This window comes from Tachysurus fulvidraco, chromosome 8, assembly GCF_022655615.1.
Source record: "Tachysurus fulvidraco isolate hzauxx_2018 chromosome 8, HZAU_PFXX_2.0, whole genome shotgun sequence".
Classification (NCBI taxonomy): Eukaryota; Metazoa; Chordata; class Actinopteri; order Siluriformes; family Bagridae; genus Tachysurus; species Tachysurus fulvidraco.
In genome coordinates, this window is record NC_062525.1 from 21,798,313 (window position 1) to 21,815,278 (window position 16,966).

The 16,966-nt window shown below is 38.2% G+C and overlaps 1 protein-coding gene across 1 annotated transcript in view; it reads right to left on the minus strand.

Annotated features, from left to right (window-relative positions):
- LOC113650598 (SH3 and cysteine-rich domain-containing protein 2) overlaps positions 1 to 13,612 on the minus strand; it is a 33,687-nt gene extending 20,075 nt beyond the window's left edge. Inside the window, exon 1 of the mRNA XM_027159019.2 lies at positions 13,207 to 13,612. Coding sequence (XP_027014820.1) covers positions 13,207 to 13,296 — 90 coding nt within the window. The 5' untranslated portion in view covers positions 13,297 to 13,612. The remainder of the gene's footprint in view (positions 1 to 13,206) is intronic.
- Positions 13,613 to 16,966: the final 3,354 nt, after the last annotated feature.

Here is a 16,966-nt window from a genome sequence, read left to right on the forward strand (position 1 = left end):
TGAAAAGAGAGAGAGAGCGAAAGAGAGAGAGAGACTTTGATTTTGACTCTTTTGTTAATTTAATACAAACAACTTACTATAAGATAGTTTATGAATAGAAAATCCTGTCAGATATTCAGCCTAAACCCCTTGTTATCAGGCACACATCATGATTATCACCTGAAAATTCGAATTTACATCGTTTAGAAAAACTATATTAGTCATAATCCTAGAGTTAATCTCTTCTTTAAAAAACCCATCACTGTTAAGACTGGACTGACTTCTACTTTTTTTGCTTTGTACACCATATTGCTAACTTTGCAGTTTGTATCCCACCTTAAAAACCAATTCCTCAGCTGGTAGCCAAAATGATTCCCTCTTCAGATACCTCATCTGTCAATTCAAACCTAATGTTAGTTGACTACAGCAGCTCTGTCAAGATCAGCAGGTTAAAAAACAAACACTCTTCAAATCACCACCAGTTGGGTCTCTCCCATTCCCCTGAGAAGGACAGGACCTGCAACACTGCTTGCAGAAACCTTGATGAAAAGTTGTGGGTCCTTGGGCACATGCCACATCTAAGTACTGGTGATGTTGGTAGTAAATAAAAGCAGTGCTGTACTGCTGATAATGAAATTAAAAGAAATTTCTTGATGGATCCAGAACCATACACTTATGAGAAAGCATTAAAACAATAAAATCTATTGGATCAGGACTCTTCCAATATATGATATCTTGGGTAGCAAATATTTCCATTTATTCAACTTAGCATGAATATTCTCAAGTGAACAGAAATTTTTCAATGCACATTCAATGCACACCCCGTCTCTCACTCAGGTCTTGCCCCACTATTTCTGGAGCTTCAGGCAAATCACTCCCTTTAGTGCAAAACCAAAGGTTTTCTGTTGTTTTGCTAATTGAGTCTAGCTTAAGAGATCCTCGTGTAGACTCTCAGAACATTTCTCAAAAATTTAACATACTGTTTTTTTTTGCCATACCATGAAGAGTGATATCATCTGCACATGCCAAAAGCTTATTAAAGGTTACAGCTTTATATTCTCATTGATACAAGGGTTCTATTGCCAAACTGTGGAATTGAACAGACATTGGATAACCTCATCCGATCCCTGAATTTGAATACTTAACCCTTCACTAAATTCATCATACAAGCAACAATTTTACACATGATAAAAAATAGTCATCAAACCCATCACAATCACTAGCCTCAAACAAACTCCGATGGTATACAAGGTCAAGAGATTTCACCTGGTCAAGAAAAAGGAGACCCACAACACAATATGTTCCAGTATAATCTAAAATGTCACGTATCAAGAAACAATTATCCAATTATACTGTGCAACTGACCTTTGTGTATTAACACATCAAGAACTCCCAACAGACAGTCCATCAACTCCTGGTGCTTGCCCACAGGACTGCTGATGAACTGCAGTAGAAACTTCCTGTTAAGGTCATTTCAGAGACCAGAACTACTTTATGTTTTTAAACCAGCACAGGCACTTTGTTATTAAGGTCATCTGAGCATTGTCTTTCTGCAAACTCCTCAGAGTATAAAGAGCAGACGGAAAAATCAACAGCTATTCTTCTCATCTCCACAGGTTCTGAAGTAAAAGTTCTATCAGACCTGAATGTACATTGTATTAAATTGGCATTTAAATACTATGCAGCTGTCATGACTCAGCCCGGACTTTGGCCACGTGCAGTTGTTTGTTTATGTTCCTCGTCACGTGTCTGCCCCGCCTTCGTCTGCTCCTCCCTGTCTACACACCTGTTTCCTATTGTGATCACCGTGTTTATTTAACTGTGCCGCGTTGCCTTGTGCATCGCGGAATCTACTGTTATCTTTGTCCTGTCTCTAGTCCGTGTGTTGTTTCATGTCCTTTTGTTATTAAACCCTGTTGATTTGGCTATCCTGCATTTGGGTCCGCTTCCTTACCCCGCGTCGTGACAGCAGCTTTGTTTGTTACAAAACGACATGTGCTGTAAATAAGGCTATGATTGGAGAAAATACAAGGTGTAACACATGCATTTATCACTCTATTACACAGTGTGCTACTATTATCAAATCGATTTGTACGTGCAGCACTTAACTCTTCCTGCTGCCACTTTAAGGAGTCTCTATTGTCTAACACCTTTTTTCTCTGTGTTATTACTTCTTCTTAAAACGTGGCAGATGAAGAATGACGGTTTCAACTGACTTGGGCAGGAAATATGTAAAAAATGATTCTTTCCTTGCCAATGTTTGGAGATTCTGACCATAAACAGACACCCCACTATCTCTTTAATGGAAAAAACCTTTACATTCAGTCACTCCTGCATTTAGCTTGGTCCCATGACTAGACACAAAATGAAAATAACCTCATGTGCACTTCTTTTAATTTTAATTTTCACAGCCTGCCATATAGCCCTGACAGTTTTTGAACTTTGCCTAATTGCTGTGATGTGATTTTTCAACCAGTTCAAAGTTTTCCATAAGTTTCATCTAAGAAAACATTAATCGGGTGAACTGTATATAGATCACTGTCACAACTTTCAGCTGCTCAACATCAGTAACATGTACATTACAGCACAGTGGAATCCTTTTCTTCACATACCCCAACTGAGGAGGTTGGGGTCAGAGCACAAGGGCAGCTATGATACAGCACCCCTGGAGCAGTGAGGGTTAAGGGCCTTGCTCAATTACCCTGACCTTTCAGTTAACAACCCAGAGCCTTAACCACTTGAGCCACCACTGCCCCAGCAACAACTTTCATAATATTCTCAGAAACATTCGTCCTTCGCATCATTCTGCACCTTAACTGGACAGGAATCCCTTTCTGTATTTGCCTGTTCTGAACTGTTTTCTCCAACTACAGGTGGGCCTTGCTTATCAACAACATGCTCTTTAAGTGGAGCGCTTGTGCTTTACAGATAACCCAGCATTCAAAACACCTCAAACGTTCTGTGCCAGCACACACCATCTAAAAAGTGAAAAGACCTGTCTGGTGTGTCAGGGGACAGATCAAGAGCATGTAAACATGTTTCCTGGAAGATAACATGTAAATGCTGTATTTTGCAACCCAGCAGGCAATTTTTCACCACAATTTTCTAGTCCAGAGACACAATTAGACCATTGGTTTTCTAGTCCAGTCCACAATTTTCCAAATCTAGTCAATCCCTTAATAATAGCTTCATCACTAATAAGAGAACATAAATTAGAGATTGTGACTTTATAAGCCGCGGCAGACACTGGCACATAAGTCTCAACCCAGATGCTGATCTCAGTTAATCAAGGTTTTTGGTTTTCGAAAAGAAAAAAAACAATGGCCTTATTCATTTGAAAGGTAGACTTGATGTATCATTGCCCACCTACTCTTTTACAACAAGGATAATGTCCTCAGTTTTTGCGTTCATATCCGGAATGCACGTAAAATAATTCCGTATGGAAAGATGTCCATGCCTTCTCACAGACAGCATACAAAAACACAATGTGGTAACATACTAAATCACTAGCCTACAAAACCCAAGTGCTTGAAGAAAATTACTAGATTGATCAACATGTTAATGTTAACGGGGACCTGCTTATGTATACAAAAATAAAATTTGGTTTCCCACATGGTTCTGTTCTTAGCCTATTTTTTCCTCCATATATTGTATATACACAGTACCTTTAGGCGCAATTATTAGAAATATGGTGTTATCGTTCAATACTATGCTGATGACACACAGCTATGTTTCAGCAAATGTTGATGACAACAACCTTTCAATAACTGATGCAAATCACCACAGACAGATTGTGACAAAGTGAGAATGTCTTAGGCTTATTCTGACACCAATGTCTATGTACTGCGCATATCGTATGTGTGTGTGTTTGTTGTGTCCCAGTGCACCCTGGGCACTAATTCCCCTTGTGACGTGACAGACTGAGAGAAAGAGACAAAGAGATAAACAACTGAAATACCAGCTGCAAATCACAGTTTTATTACTGTGGATTGTCTTTAACCAAAACTATTACACACACGCTATTATTGCAGCTGCTTTTCAAGCCTAGGCTCTAAAAATAGAGTCGGAGATGCACAGAATAATTAATGATAGCATGGCAGGCTTTTTTAAATTATGCGCATGTGCACACAAACAGAAGGAACTGTGTGAAAATAGTCATAATAAGCTGATGGTTTAAAGCACACTAACCCTTGTCTAGAATCCTGAAATCTAAAAACAGCAGGCGGTTTCTTCATGAACTCAATTTTGCACCTTGAAGATCAAGTTGATGCCCCTAAACACCACACACACTATCTCTCTTTACCTTAAACAAGCATCTCTTAGGTTCTCTAACAAGGGACAAAAGACCCCGTAAGAGCAGACATACAAAGAAAGTGTCATGTGATGTGTGGTGTCATACAGCAACTCCATCTCTAACACGCAGCAACTCCTCCGTGGAGAATTTATAATGTGGGCACATTAATTACACTGTAGAAATTTAATGAGCAAATTCAATCCCTTTAAGGTTGGCAGCTAAATTAAGCTACACTGATTACCCATGATACTCCAAATAAACTAGAAGAAAATATCTCCAAATAAGCTGGAAGCCCCAAACGTGTTATTTGTTGCACTGCAAAAAAATAACTAAATTAATATTTAACATTGTGCTTATAGAGTATAAGACTATTAATTCTGTTTTATTTGTACAGCACATAAAAGCAGTGGCGCAGTTAATTAAGCGAACATGCAGAGGAGCTACTGTATCTGGGTGCTCTTCTGTTTGGCAAGCACTGAACATGTGCATTTTCTTTCTTTGCTCTCATCAAATAAAGCAGAAATGCTAGTCTAAAGTAAACAAAAAAAAAAACCATATCTTTAACTTATGAAAAATGTACAATCTGACAGCATCCTGAGACCATCTAAGAAAGAACCCTTGAAAGGAACCCCACCATGTTGAGGGTGAACCCTGACAGTAGGATTATGAATCAGTACGTTATACAGGTGTAGAAGAGTGAAGACAAACATTTCTTTGTGAAGACAAACACTACAAGTGTGTTGAAAAGGATGTTCAGGTTGATCATTTCTAGAATGAGTAGTTAATGACTGTTTTATTCCTACACCTAAACCACTGGCCATGTTTATCATGCTCCATTTACTTACTATAGGTCTTTGTAACCTGTGTGTTACTGTGTGAGTGTCTGCAGTTTCAAGTGGATCAGCGATAGCTATAATCCAGTTATGACAGCGGTATTGTTTCCTTTTTGTGGACGGACAAGGTAGAGGGGTGCCAATACTTTGTGTAGTGGAACAAATGGGCTAAAGTCAGTAAATGTACACCTACAAAGTGACCTGTTGGGCAGGTGAGCATTAATATCAGTGTGTAATGGCTGTCATCACTCTATCTGTTTCTGTCAGGGCTGCTTACATCTCAGCTGAAACATCACCATCAGTTACAATTATTCAGGCTGGCAGGAGCTGTATGTGTGTGTGTGTGAGAGAGAGAGAGTGAGAGAGAGCGAGAGAGAGAGAGCAAGAGAGAGCGACTATTGTCCATAACTTGTCCAAACTGCCAACCTCAAATTTGCCCAAAGCTCTACTCTACAAATAAATATATGATAACAAAAGCTCCCTGAAATCTGAAAACATAGAAGATTAAAGGTTGATATGGATCAGTGTACCAGTGATGATTTTATATCCGGAGATAAACAAGTGAATATCTAAAGAAAATTCACATTTGTACTCAAAAATCTATTAAATGTAATGAAAATCACAGTAAATAAATATATTAATAAATGGTATCAAACAATACCAGTCAATGCTAGCTGTTAATTTTCTCCCCTCTCTCTCTGTCGAGTTATATATGCCACTCCCGAGCTCCCAGTGTTCCGAGTCCCTAGTCTGATCGTCTCTTCTTACAGAGCTACTTCGTTAATCCTGATGTTCTACCCCTGGCTGGAGTCTCATCGCCCGGTGGTCACCCTGCCAGGGATTGATCTGCATGGTCAGTCAGTGACTCATGGTATTGTTGTGGATGGAGCTGCCCGGAGACTGTCATGCCTTCTTTGAACCATTGTGGAGTCAGGCAGCTGTATGGTCCGGTCTTTGTCAGCAATCATTTGAAAACTTTGACAGGAAGGAATTAATTTTGGGTCAATGGTGAGCTCAGAGTTGACACATTAGTTTCTCAGGAGCTCTCAGTTGCACTATTATAAACTGTTGTAGAAAGGACATTATTTACATTGACATTATTTACTGTTCAGTGTCACCCAAATGGGTTCCTTTCTGAGCCTCTCAAGGATCTTTCACATATCATCTCATGGAGTTTTTCCTTTCTGCCGTCGCCTCCGGCTTGCTCATTAGGGTTCAGGAGAGATATATAGTAATTGAAATTTTAGATTAATTTTAAACTTCAATTGTATGTATTCATTTGTATTCTCATTTTCTTCTTCTACTTATATTTATTTCTTTTTTTTATCTCTTCTGTTTCTTTAATGTTTTTTAACTAGAAGAACTAACTAAACAAATTAAACTAGTTAATGCTTAATATTTAAATTTGTTTGCTATGAAACATTAACACTTTAATGTTTCATAGCAAACAAATTTAAATATTAGTCAAAAATAACAAGTAAACACAACATGCAGTTTTTAGTTGAACGTTTTTATTAACAAAGGAAAACAAAATCCAAACCTACATGGCCCCTAAACCTAATAACTGGTTGGTCCACCCTTAGCAGCAAGAACTGCAATCAAGCATTTGCGATAACCTGCAATGAGTCTGTTACAGCACTGTGGAGGAATTTGTCCAGTCATCTTTGCAGAAGTGATGTTATTCAGCCCCATTGGAGGGTTTTCGAGCCTTTTTAATTCCCGCCACAGCATATCAATAGGATTCAGGTCAGGACTTTGACTAGGCCACTCCAAAGTCTTCATTTTGGTTTTTTTCAGCCATTCAGAGGTGGAGTTGCTGGTGTGTTTTGGATCATTGTCCTGCTGCAGAAGTTTGCTTCAGCTTGAGGTCATGAACAGATGTCCTTCAGGATTTTTTGGTAGACAGCAGAATTCTTGGTTCCATTTATCAAGGCAAGGCAAGGCAAGTTTATTTGTATAACACATTTCATACACAGAGGTCATTCAAAGTGCTTTACATAGAAATTAGAAAACAATTTATAAGAGAGAAAAAAATATATATAAATGAAATAAGAAACACGATAAAATCATAATAAAAACAAAGAACAATTAAAGAAAATAAATGTGATTTTAATAAAAACAGTTTAAAATGTGTTAAAAAGAATAAAACAGGAGTAAAAGTGATTTGGATAAAAAGTGCAGTCAGTGTGAAACAGCTCAGTGCTCATTCAGTAAATGCAGAGTTAAACAGATGTGTTTGTAATCTTGATCACAGCAAGTCTTCAAGGTCCTGAAGCAGCAAAACAGCCCCAGAACATCACACTACCACCACCATATTTTACTGTTGGTATGATGTTCTTTTGAAATGGGACACACACCTTCCAAAATTTTTAACAGAGTATTTTCCCAAAAGTCTTGGGGATAATCAAGATGTTTTCTGGCAAATCTTTATGTTCTTTTTGATCAGCAGCGGGTTTCATCATGAACACTGACCTTAAATGAGGCAAGTGAGGCCTGCCGTTCTTTGGATGTTGTTGTGGGGTCTTTTGTGACATTTTGGATAATTCATCGCTGCATTCTTAGGGTAATTATGGTTGGCCGGCCACTCCTGAGAAGGTTCACCCCATTCCATGTTTTTGCCATTTGTGGAGAATGGCTCTCACTGTGGCTTGCTGGAGTCCCAAAGCTTTAGAAATGGCTTTATAACCTTTTCCAGACTGATAGAGCTCAATTATTTTCTCTCATTTGTTCCTGAATTTCTTTGGATCTCGGCATGATGTGTAGCTTTTGAGGATCTTTTGGTCAACTTCACTTTGTCAGTCAGGTCTTATTTAAGTGATTTCTTGATTGTGAACATGTGCGGCAGTAATCAGGCCTGGGTGTGGCTGGAGAAATGAACTCAGGTGTGATTTACCACAGATAAGTGATGGGGACAACGACACACGACACTTTTTCACACAGGGAAATGTGGGTTTGATTTTGTTTTCCCTTAATAAAAATATTAATTTAAATACTGCATGTTGTGTTTACTTGTGTTAACTTTTACTAATATTTACATTTGTTTGATGATCTGAAACAGTTCAAGTGTGACAAACATGCAAAAAAATAAAAAAATCAGGAAGGGGCCAACACTTTCATACCACTGTATATATATATAGTATATGTATATAATATACTGTTTAGACACTAGTATTCCCATGTGTGAAAGAACTAGTATTCTCATGTGTCCACAAGGTGAACATGCTATTAGTATTCTGATAACATGATCTTAAATTAGTGAAAGAAATGCATATTTTGGCAAAAAAAAAGGGGAAAAGGGGAAAAAACAAGCAAAAGTTACTGCATCGTTGATATCAGTTTCAAACAGTTTTGTTATTAAAAAATGTTATTCATTAATTACTGTGTTGGACAATATATCATGTGTTATTAGTAAAAAGGTTTTAGTAATTCCACCTAACTACATAGTTTGCATGTGAAGGGAAGAGCTGAGAAAAGATAAAGGAGATGAGTTCTGCTTTTTCCCAAAAAAGAGAGCTGTAAATATAAATAGAACTCATCGCACAAGATGAGAGATTTGATTTGATTAGATTAGATTTATTTTCCCTGGAGCTCTAGTCTGATTTCTTTAACATCACTGTCATCAGATTCCTAAAAAAAATAATAAAAAAAATACACTGCAATATGAAGAAAAACATCATAAAAGATGTAAAATGTCACCCAGTTGCAGGGGAACAGAAAATATCACTCCATTCCTCTCCGTCTGCTCTCCAGATCATTCGGTGTCCAAAACTGTGCTGCTAACCAAACTGTTGTTCTATCACTCCATATACGACTTTATCGTATTAACAATAACAAATAAACTGGTGAACACTGCTTATTATAACTACATATGAATCCCCAGTGTCTCTTAACCCTCAAATGATTTCTGCCAATTTTGAGATGCTGCCATATTCTAGCTCACGTGATGTTGTGATGTTCGAGTTCATCATTCTCCAAGGTGGCATGCACGTTTGGATGGTGCCTGACATAGAAGAAACACATGCTGATCCAAACATAATTAGCCTCACCGAGAGTGTCTCACACAGGGGTGCAGCAGACATGTTGTCAAGACACTGCATGTGCCCAAGAAAGTGGTATTGCAGCCCTGGGAGCTTTGGCAAGGCACAGGTAAAGCTCTTTGCCAATGCCAAAATAACTCACTATTGACTGCTCTCAAATGGAGCTACACATGATGCACTCGTCTTATGGCCTTCTGTGTATATTTCAAGTTATTTTACCAATATGAGATTTTAGCAATATCAGCTTACTCCTCAGCCACCCCTCCTGCCTCAATCTGGCAACCATAAGCCATACACCCATAGTTGTGGCTTCTCATAGGAAAGTGTATGCCAAGGACTGTGACACAACAGCACATGAATGGTACATAGAATTTCAAGTGAATTTTTTTCTTCAAATAGTGTGCACTCTTAGTCATAGTCCATTGTCTGGCACTAAAGTACTACCCTTTCTCCATTATTGCACACTGTAGCATTATGCACGGTGTCTCATGAGGCACTAAACGTGTCACTGCATCTCAGAACGGTTTTACCCACTGCTCTTATACAACAGCCAAGCCTGGGACCTCACCCTTGTGAGGTTAGAGCCCAGACAAGATGCTGTATTAAAACGTATTTCTCTCAAAATTGTCTTGTCTTGCGAACAATCACTTCAGCAGATTGCCTGTGTGTGAAATATATCTGCTTGCTTGACAGAGATAGAGCCATGACAAGATATCCAGGGGGTGTGGGACCAGTAGCAATCATCATGGATCAGTTCACTGCTCTAGAGTGGTGTAATTTAGTGAGGGATCGTAGGTTGTAGCCAATGACTTTCACAGCACATTGGATAACATGCTGCAGCAGAAGCTTTCAGAGATGACTGTATAAGTATGTATGTGCTATAAAAGGCTGAGTTTCTGTAGCTGTTAAAAGAAGTGCACATTGCATATGCTTCTGTGCTATCTTTGTGATTGGAGTCATGACATTAACACTTGTTTACTTGATGGCTAATGGGGTGGGAGGCAGTTGCAGGAGGGTACTTAGGTTATTATTTCCACACTCTGGGTCATAAAAATTCTACTACCTGCCGATAATTGCTCTTTCCCCCTTTCCTGACTAGATATATAAGCGTGGTGACACTATGATGATCAACTGGCTGGCTGGTAGATAGGGTTCCACTCATACTGCTAATGATTAGTCAAAAAGTTGCATATCCATTTACATGTCAACATTCATCTGTGTTACAGACTTATAGACCACAAGGTGAATTCTAGCACATGTGCCACTGATGTTCAGATGATACTGTACAAACTGCACTCCCATAATTACAGCAGCATCCACTGATCTGTTAACCAAACTGAAAGGGAACAAGTTGCAGTACTCAGGTGTATGAGAATCAGGCATTCAATGACTTTGTTATCAAAGTTGTCAAGTTAAGTCAAGCCTTTCAGACATGTATAGTTAACACAGTACATAATAACGTTCCTCCAGGACCACAGTGCTACATAAACCCACAAGCTGTCAGACCATTTCCAGATTTTTCCACTTGGTCCTTTAAATTTATTTGGTAGATCCTATAGCTGAGTTGAGCCAGTTAAGTTAATATCTTAGGCCAGGGGTCGTGAACCCATGCCTTCGGAGCCACAAGTGGCTCTTTCCTCCCTCTGCTGCAGCTCCCTGTAGATTTGGAAAATAAATATTTAATTTAAATTTATTTTATTTTAGTTAGAGATAGTTTTTAAAAAAAATGTAATTCTAAATTCTAAGATTATGAGGCTCTTGTAACATTAAAATAAACCGTCTTTAATTTGTTTGTCGCTCAAAATATGCGTCATAACTGCCGACACACAGAAGCAGACGCATTTTTGGTTTGCTGCAGCCAGCAAGTTAAAATTTTGATGTCATGAAAATTTTATCTGAAAGTAACCTTCAAACCAGCATCTTTTTTGTTAAGGTTAGTTCAAACTGTTCAAAATATTTTTCTTTGCCTGCAGAAATAAAATTTCGTTTACTCTGTAGCAGTTCATTGATTTCATAAATGCAACACACTACAGTTTTTTTCTACACTTTCCATAAAGGTAAAAAATGATATATGCAGTGTTATCTTCATTTTAGGTGTCAAAAGGGTTTTGTGGCTCCCTGTGTTTTTTTTTCTGTGGGAAACAGGTCCAAATGGCTCTTTGAGCGTTTAAGGTTGCCGACCCCTGTCTTAGGCATTGGTGAACCATGGCTGTGCATTGAATGTATTATTGTACTATATGTATTATATATACAAATGTATAATTGAAATTATGTGGGTTTGTGTCATGGATGTACAACAGCTGTTGTGTTGTGTATTTTATCTTGGTCCAAAAAATGAAGTAAAAATATAAATGTAACCAACAAATGAGACCAAAAAACAACATTGGCATCAGGTTATCAGACTTATATACTGTACATGCAAAAAAGAAACATGTGCAGTTTGGAAAGGCTTCATATTCAGCTGAGAATGCCAAAATATAACCATTGAAAGAGTTTATCCAGAAACTAAACAAGTGCAACAGCCTTTTACTAAAGTAGGTCCCATTATAATTTTGAAAATAAATGACAAAGTAAAGGAATTTGGCAGATCAACTGTTTAATCTTTTACTTATTCCATTGCCAGTAGTAACTACACTGTTCAAATAATTAAAAAAATACTGACAATGTACAGAGCTTTTTAAAGTTTAGCTTACCCCATTGTTAGATGAGCAAAACTATTATAACCAAATGGAAGGCAAATAAAATCCCATTTAATATTTGGCTTCAGATGCCTAGCTTGTAATATCTGCACCAAAGCAAAAACCCACTAATTACACAAAAAAAGTTTCATTCTTCTGCTTTTCCTGGTTTGTACTGCAGCACCTTTAATTGAGTAAGTTGTTTTAAGTCCTTTGTTGAGTTGCCAGTGTGTTTTGAATCATCGTCTTGACGCACGACGACGTTCCTCCCAGTTAGATTGGATGCAAAATGTTTCTGTGATCACCAAAGATCAGTTACAATGTTCCAGAAGCATCCATGCAAGCTCAAGTCATGACACATCCTCCATCATGCTTGACTGATGAGCTTGTATATTTGGATCATGGACAGATCCATTCTTTCTCCTCACGTTAGATTTTCCATCAATTTGGCAGAGGTTTGTCCTGGACTTGATCCAGGACTTGTGTAGCTCATCTTTGTATTTGTACTTATGCAATTGATTAAATTGATTTTCCTCCTTTTCTCAATGGCTTGCACTTCTCTAATAGACAGCTTATGATCTTTTATCCTTTTTAACAACAAATGCAGGTGAATACCTAGAGCTCAATCAATCAATCAATCAATCAATCAATCCAACAGGACACACCTGGCCAACAAGAAACACCTGTAAGTCACATGCTCACATTTTTGACAATGTGTGGTTTCGGTACATTGTGGTATATAGGATTTTTGTGGCAAAAAGAAAATGGATAAGTTGAACTTTCTCCAACTTTAATTCCATTTTTTTTTTCATCTTAATTTTGGATTATTTAGTTTTTTCATATACTTCTTTTTTTAATCACATTACACCAAAACACAAAACATTCCACTGAAATTTACTGATAAAACGGCACAGAAACATCATCGTTCTTTACTACTTAAAAAAAACTCAATTCCTGAAACACTGATTTATATCCACATTTTATCCTTCAGTTCTTCGGTCCCTTGATTGCAGGTTCTTCTTGGTTTTCGCTCCAGTCCTGCGTTCATGGCTCCATCACTATGTACATCGTTTTTACACTTTTGTACATCTACATCCTGTTCTGTTCTTTACACTCATATATCATTTTATTTTTATTCTTTGGTACTTTGGGCTGTAATCCAGATCAGCTCAGTCATTAAAAACTCTTTTATTATTCTCCTCGGTGTTCTAGTTTGCCTGATCGTTTGCATATTTTTGTTCAGTCCTTAAGTTTAATGTTCTGACGCTAAATTGAAAATAAACATCACCTCCATGGAACAAAAAAGTAGAGACATTTTTGGCAACGCCAAACGAACGCGCATCCGCTCTAACCGAAACGCGCGTGGCGCTCGCGCTCTGACTTACCTTGGATTCGGGGCGGATTGTACCGGAACCCGGTGAACGCTGCAGGTCCTGGTGATCCCCATTCTCTTTCTCGCCATTTTCTGTCATCATTTTTCCCCCACGCGAGACTACAGAGTATCTATGTAACAGAAAGGATGCGCGCGTGCGCTCTGACGCAGTTTCACCTCCTAACGTCACCAGCCACCGGGTCTGTGCGCGAGACACTCTTTTTGTTTTTTGTTTTCTTAAAAAGAACCCAAAAGAAAAGAACAACGGTTACTTTTCTTTTTTTCTTTTTATCGGTCCATCCTCTGACCAGACGAAACGTCACGTTCTTTCACGTTAAAGATGTAAAACACGTCCATGCACATACACGCGCGCACACCTGCGTCCACTCTGCCACACTCAGATGCTCTCGCGCTCTCAGAACTTTCAGCACGCACCCTCAACGCTCATTGGACACAATCGGCTATAGTGTAGTGACGTTAGTAAATAGAGCGGGGCTAACGATGAGGGACCATAACTGCTGTCCAAAACCAGGCTGCTAATGTAATAAAGACAAAAATCACGACAGTGTGTGTCTTAATACGGACTTATTTACTTGATGAAAGTGGGTTTAGCTAATCTGCTAAAACTAGCATACTATTACGTCACACTCATAACCTATAGATCAGTGTAATTATACTGTTAAACAGGCTAATTTCACGCCTGGTCTTTTACATTTAGTAGACGCCCTTATATACCAGAGAGACTTACATTATCTCATGTTTATACAATTGAGGGTTATAAGGGCCTTGCTCAGGGACCCAACAGTGGCAGCTTGGTGGGCCAGGGATTGAACTCATAACCTTCCGATTGGTAGCCCAACATATTACACACTAAAATAACACACGCCCTCCTTTTAGACGGTTCTTACGTCGTTTTTTTCACTGTCCGATTGAATGATTACGATGCAACACGAGAGAATCTTGTCTCGAATATTATGATTGCTCAACAGTGGCAGCTTGGTGGACCTGGGATTGAACTCATAACCTTCTGACTGGTAGCCTGACACATTAATCACTAAGCTACCACATGCCCTCCTTTTAGATGGTTCTTACGTCATTTTTTTCACTGTCCGATTTAAAGATTACGACGCAACACGAGAGAATCTTGTCTCGAATATTATGATGCATATTTATGGCGAGACAAATGGGTGTATGGTGATAACTGAGTTTAATGCTCATTGTGAACTCTACCTCTTAGCATTCAAAGTATAAAGAATTCACATCAGATTGTTAGCACAGCCTTGTAGTTTAGCTCCTGTTTGCTGTGCATGGTGTAATTTACATACAAAACTGCTGAGAAGCATGTTGTGTATTGTGCTGAGAGTCCTCTGTTTTAAAGGCATCGTATTAGAACAAGCACATTAAAATACACCTGCGATTTGCAGATGCACTGTTAATTAGAGCAGCTGCTATAGAAAATAAATCAACACCTTCTGACCAATCACAATCCAGAACTCAACAGCGGTATTAATATAACTGATGCCAGTCTTCTGATTTCTCCAGTTTGGTAGAGCAGAGCGACTTACAGAATCTCATGTTTATACAATTGAGGGTTAAGGGCCTTGCTCAGGGGCCCAACAGTGGCAGCTTGGTGGACCTGGTTGGGATTGAACTCATAACCTTCCAACTGGTAGCCTGACACATTCACTAAGCTACCACACACCCTCCTTTTAGACGGTTCTTACATCGTTTTTTTCACTGTCCGATTTAAAGATTACGACGCAACATGAGAGAATCTCTCACTCTCACTCACTCATTTTCTACCACTTATCCGATGAGAGAATCTTGTCCCGAATATTATGGTGCATATTTATGGAGAGACAAATTGGCTTCTCTGAGGTTTAATGTGATAACTGAGTTTCATGCTCATTGTGAACTTTACCTCTTAGCATTCAGAGATAGAGAGCCATCATTTAATTTTGGTTAGTTTTTAAATCTATACACGAACAAAAGAGTAAATAATTCCAGGAGAGATCCAATAAGAGAGAATCACACAAACACACATTTGTGTATGTATGTGTATGTGACAAATAAAATTCAATTTAGCAGACACTCTTATCCAGAGTGACTTACATTTTTATTTACTCTTATACAACTGAGTTATACAACTGAGGGTTATGTTAAGGGCCTTACTCAGGGGCCCAGCAGCGGCAGCTTGGGGTTCAAACCCATGACCTTCCCATCAGTAGTCCAAAACCTTAACCACTGAGCTACCAGATCCAGTACAGCCAGTCTTTTAATCACATTATTTTCTTTATTTTGTGCTCTCTTGCAATACCATATCAGTGTAATATATATATATATAAAAAAATATTTTCTTTATTCTTTATTTTGCCCTCTCTCTCTCTCTCTCTCTCTCTCTCTCTCTCTCTCTAGAGAGAGATTATCTCTATTATATATATATATATATATATATATATATATATATATATATATATATATATAGAGAGAGAGAGAGAGAGAGAGAGTCTATATATATTTTATATATATATATATATATATATATATATATATATATATATATATATATATATATATATATATATACACACACACACACACACACACACACATATATATTACACTGATACGGTGACAGTGAAGCAGTGAAGCAGTGTTTCATTACCCTTTCTCAGATATCACATAGTGGAAAAAACTCAGATGGGCTTTGAGTGTGTGATTATACCAATTACTCTCACATGTGCTATTAAAAACCAAGAGGCAGGTTGTGCAATTTTCACTGCTGTCTCCTTGGTCATTTAATTTGTTCATAAAAATGTTCTTGTATACGTCTATCTCTTTTCTTTGGATATAGAGTTTTACTATACAGGAACGGTAAAACCCTGAATGACTCGAGCTCACATTCAAATGCTAGAATTCATATCTAATTAGCGTTAGACCTGGATGGCAGCCATCTTCTAACAATATATCTAGCAAGACTTGCTGTGTCTATTACCCATATTGCACAAATATTCTTTGTTTATAGAACTCTATACTCTCATGATGATACAACAGCCAGCAGTGGCTGAGGGCAAGGAAGCAAGATCGGCAGTGCTCTCTGGGTGGGAGGTACATACTCTCTTTCCCTGTCAATCACAGTGACACTAGCCAATCACGTGTGTCTATTATTAGTCTGTGTGTGGAAGAGAGCAGATAGAAGATAGCTGTCCTCTGGGTGTATTACCCTGCTAAGTGAAGCAACAATTTTGTCTGGCTTTACATATTTCAGAGAAAGATTGTGCTTGTAGCTGTTGTATGATACGGGAGATCTGGATTATGGATAAGAAATGGGGAGACCAATTGTAGGAGCCATGTTAATTGTATGTCATGTGGCCATGGGGTGTCAGTCATTATGTAAGGTTAAAACACCTGTGTGTAGCTATGGAAGCATAGGGGTGAGTGCAGGAGCACATATTTTTTGGCTGTCGATATAATCACTGTATAATAATAATATATTCATTGAGAAGCAGTGTTGTTGACCTTGAGCAAATCACTGTTATATATTGCTATACTGAAACAATCTTCAAATGGATGGAGAATAAACAGCAAACTGCAAGGACGATTAACGTGTCACAATTTTATTGCTTCCCACTTAGCTCCTTGGCGGTTTTAAGATTATTGTGCCGCTACACAGATACTCAATAGCCATACTTATTTAATAAACATTTATAGCCATTCGAATTAATTGAGGGTTTACACAGAGCCCTGGGAAAATAGAATTCCAGGAACCTGCA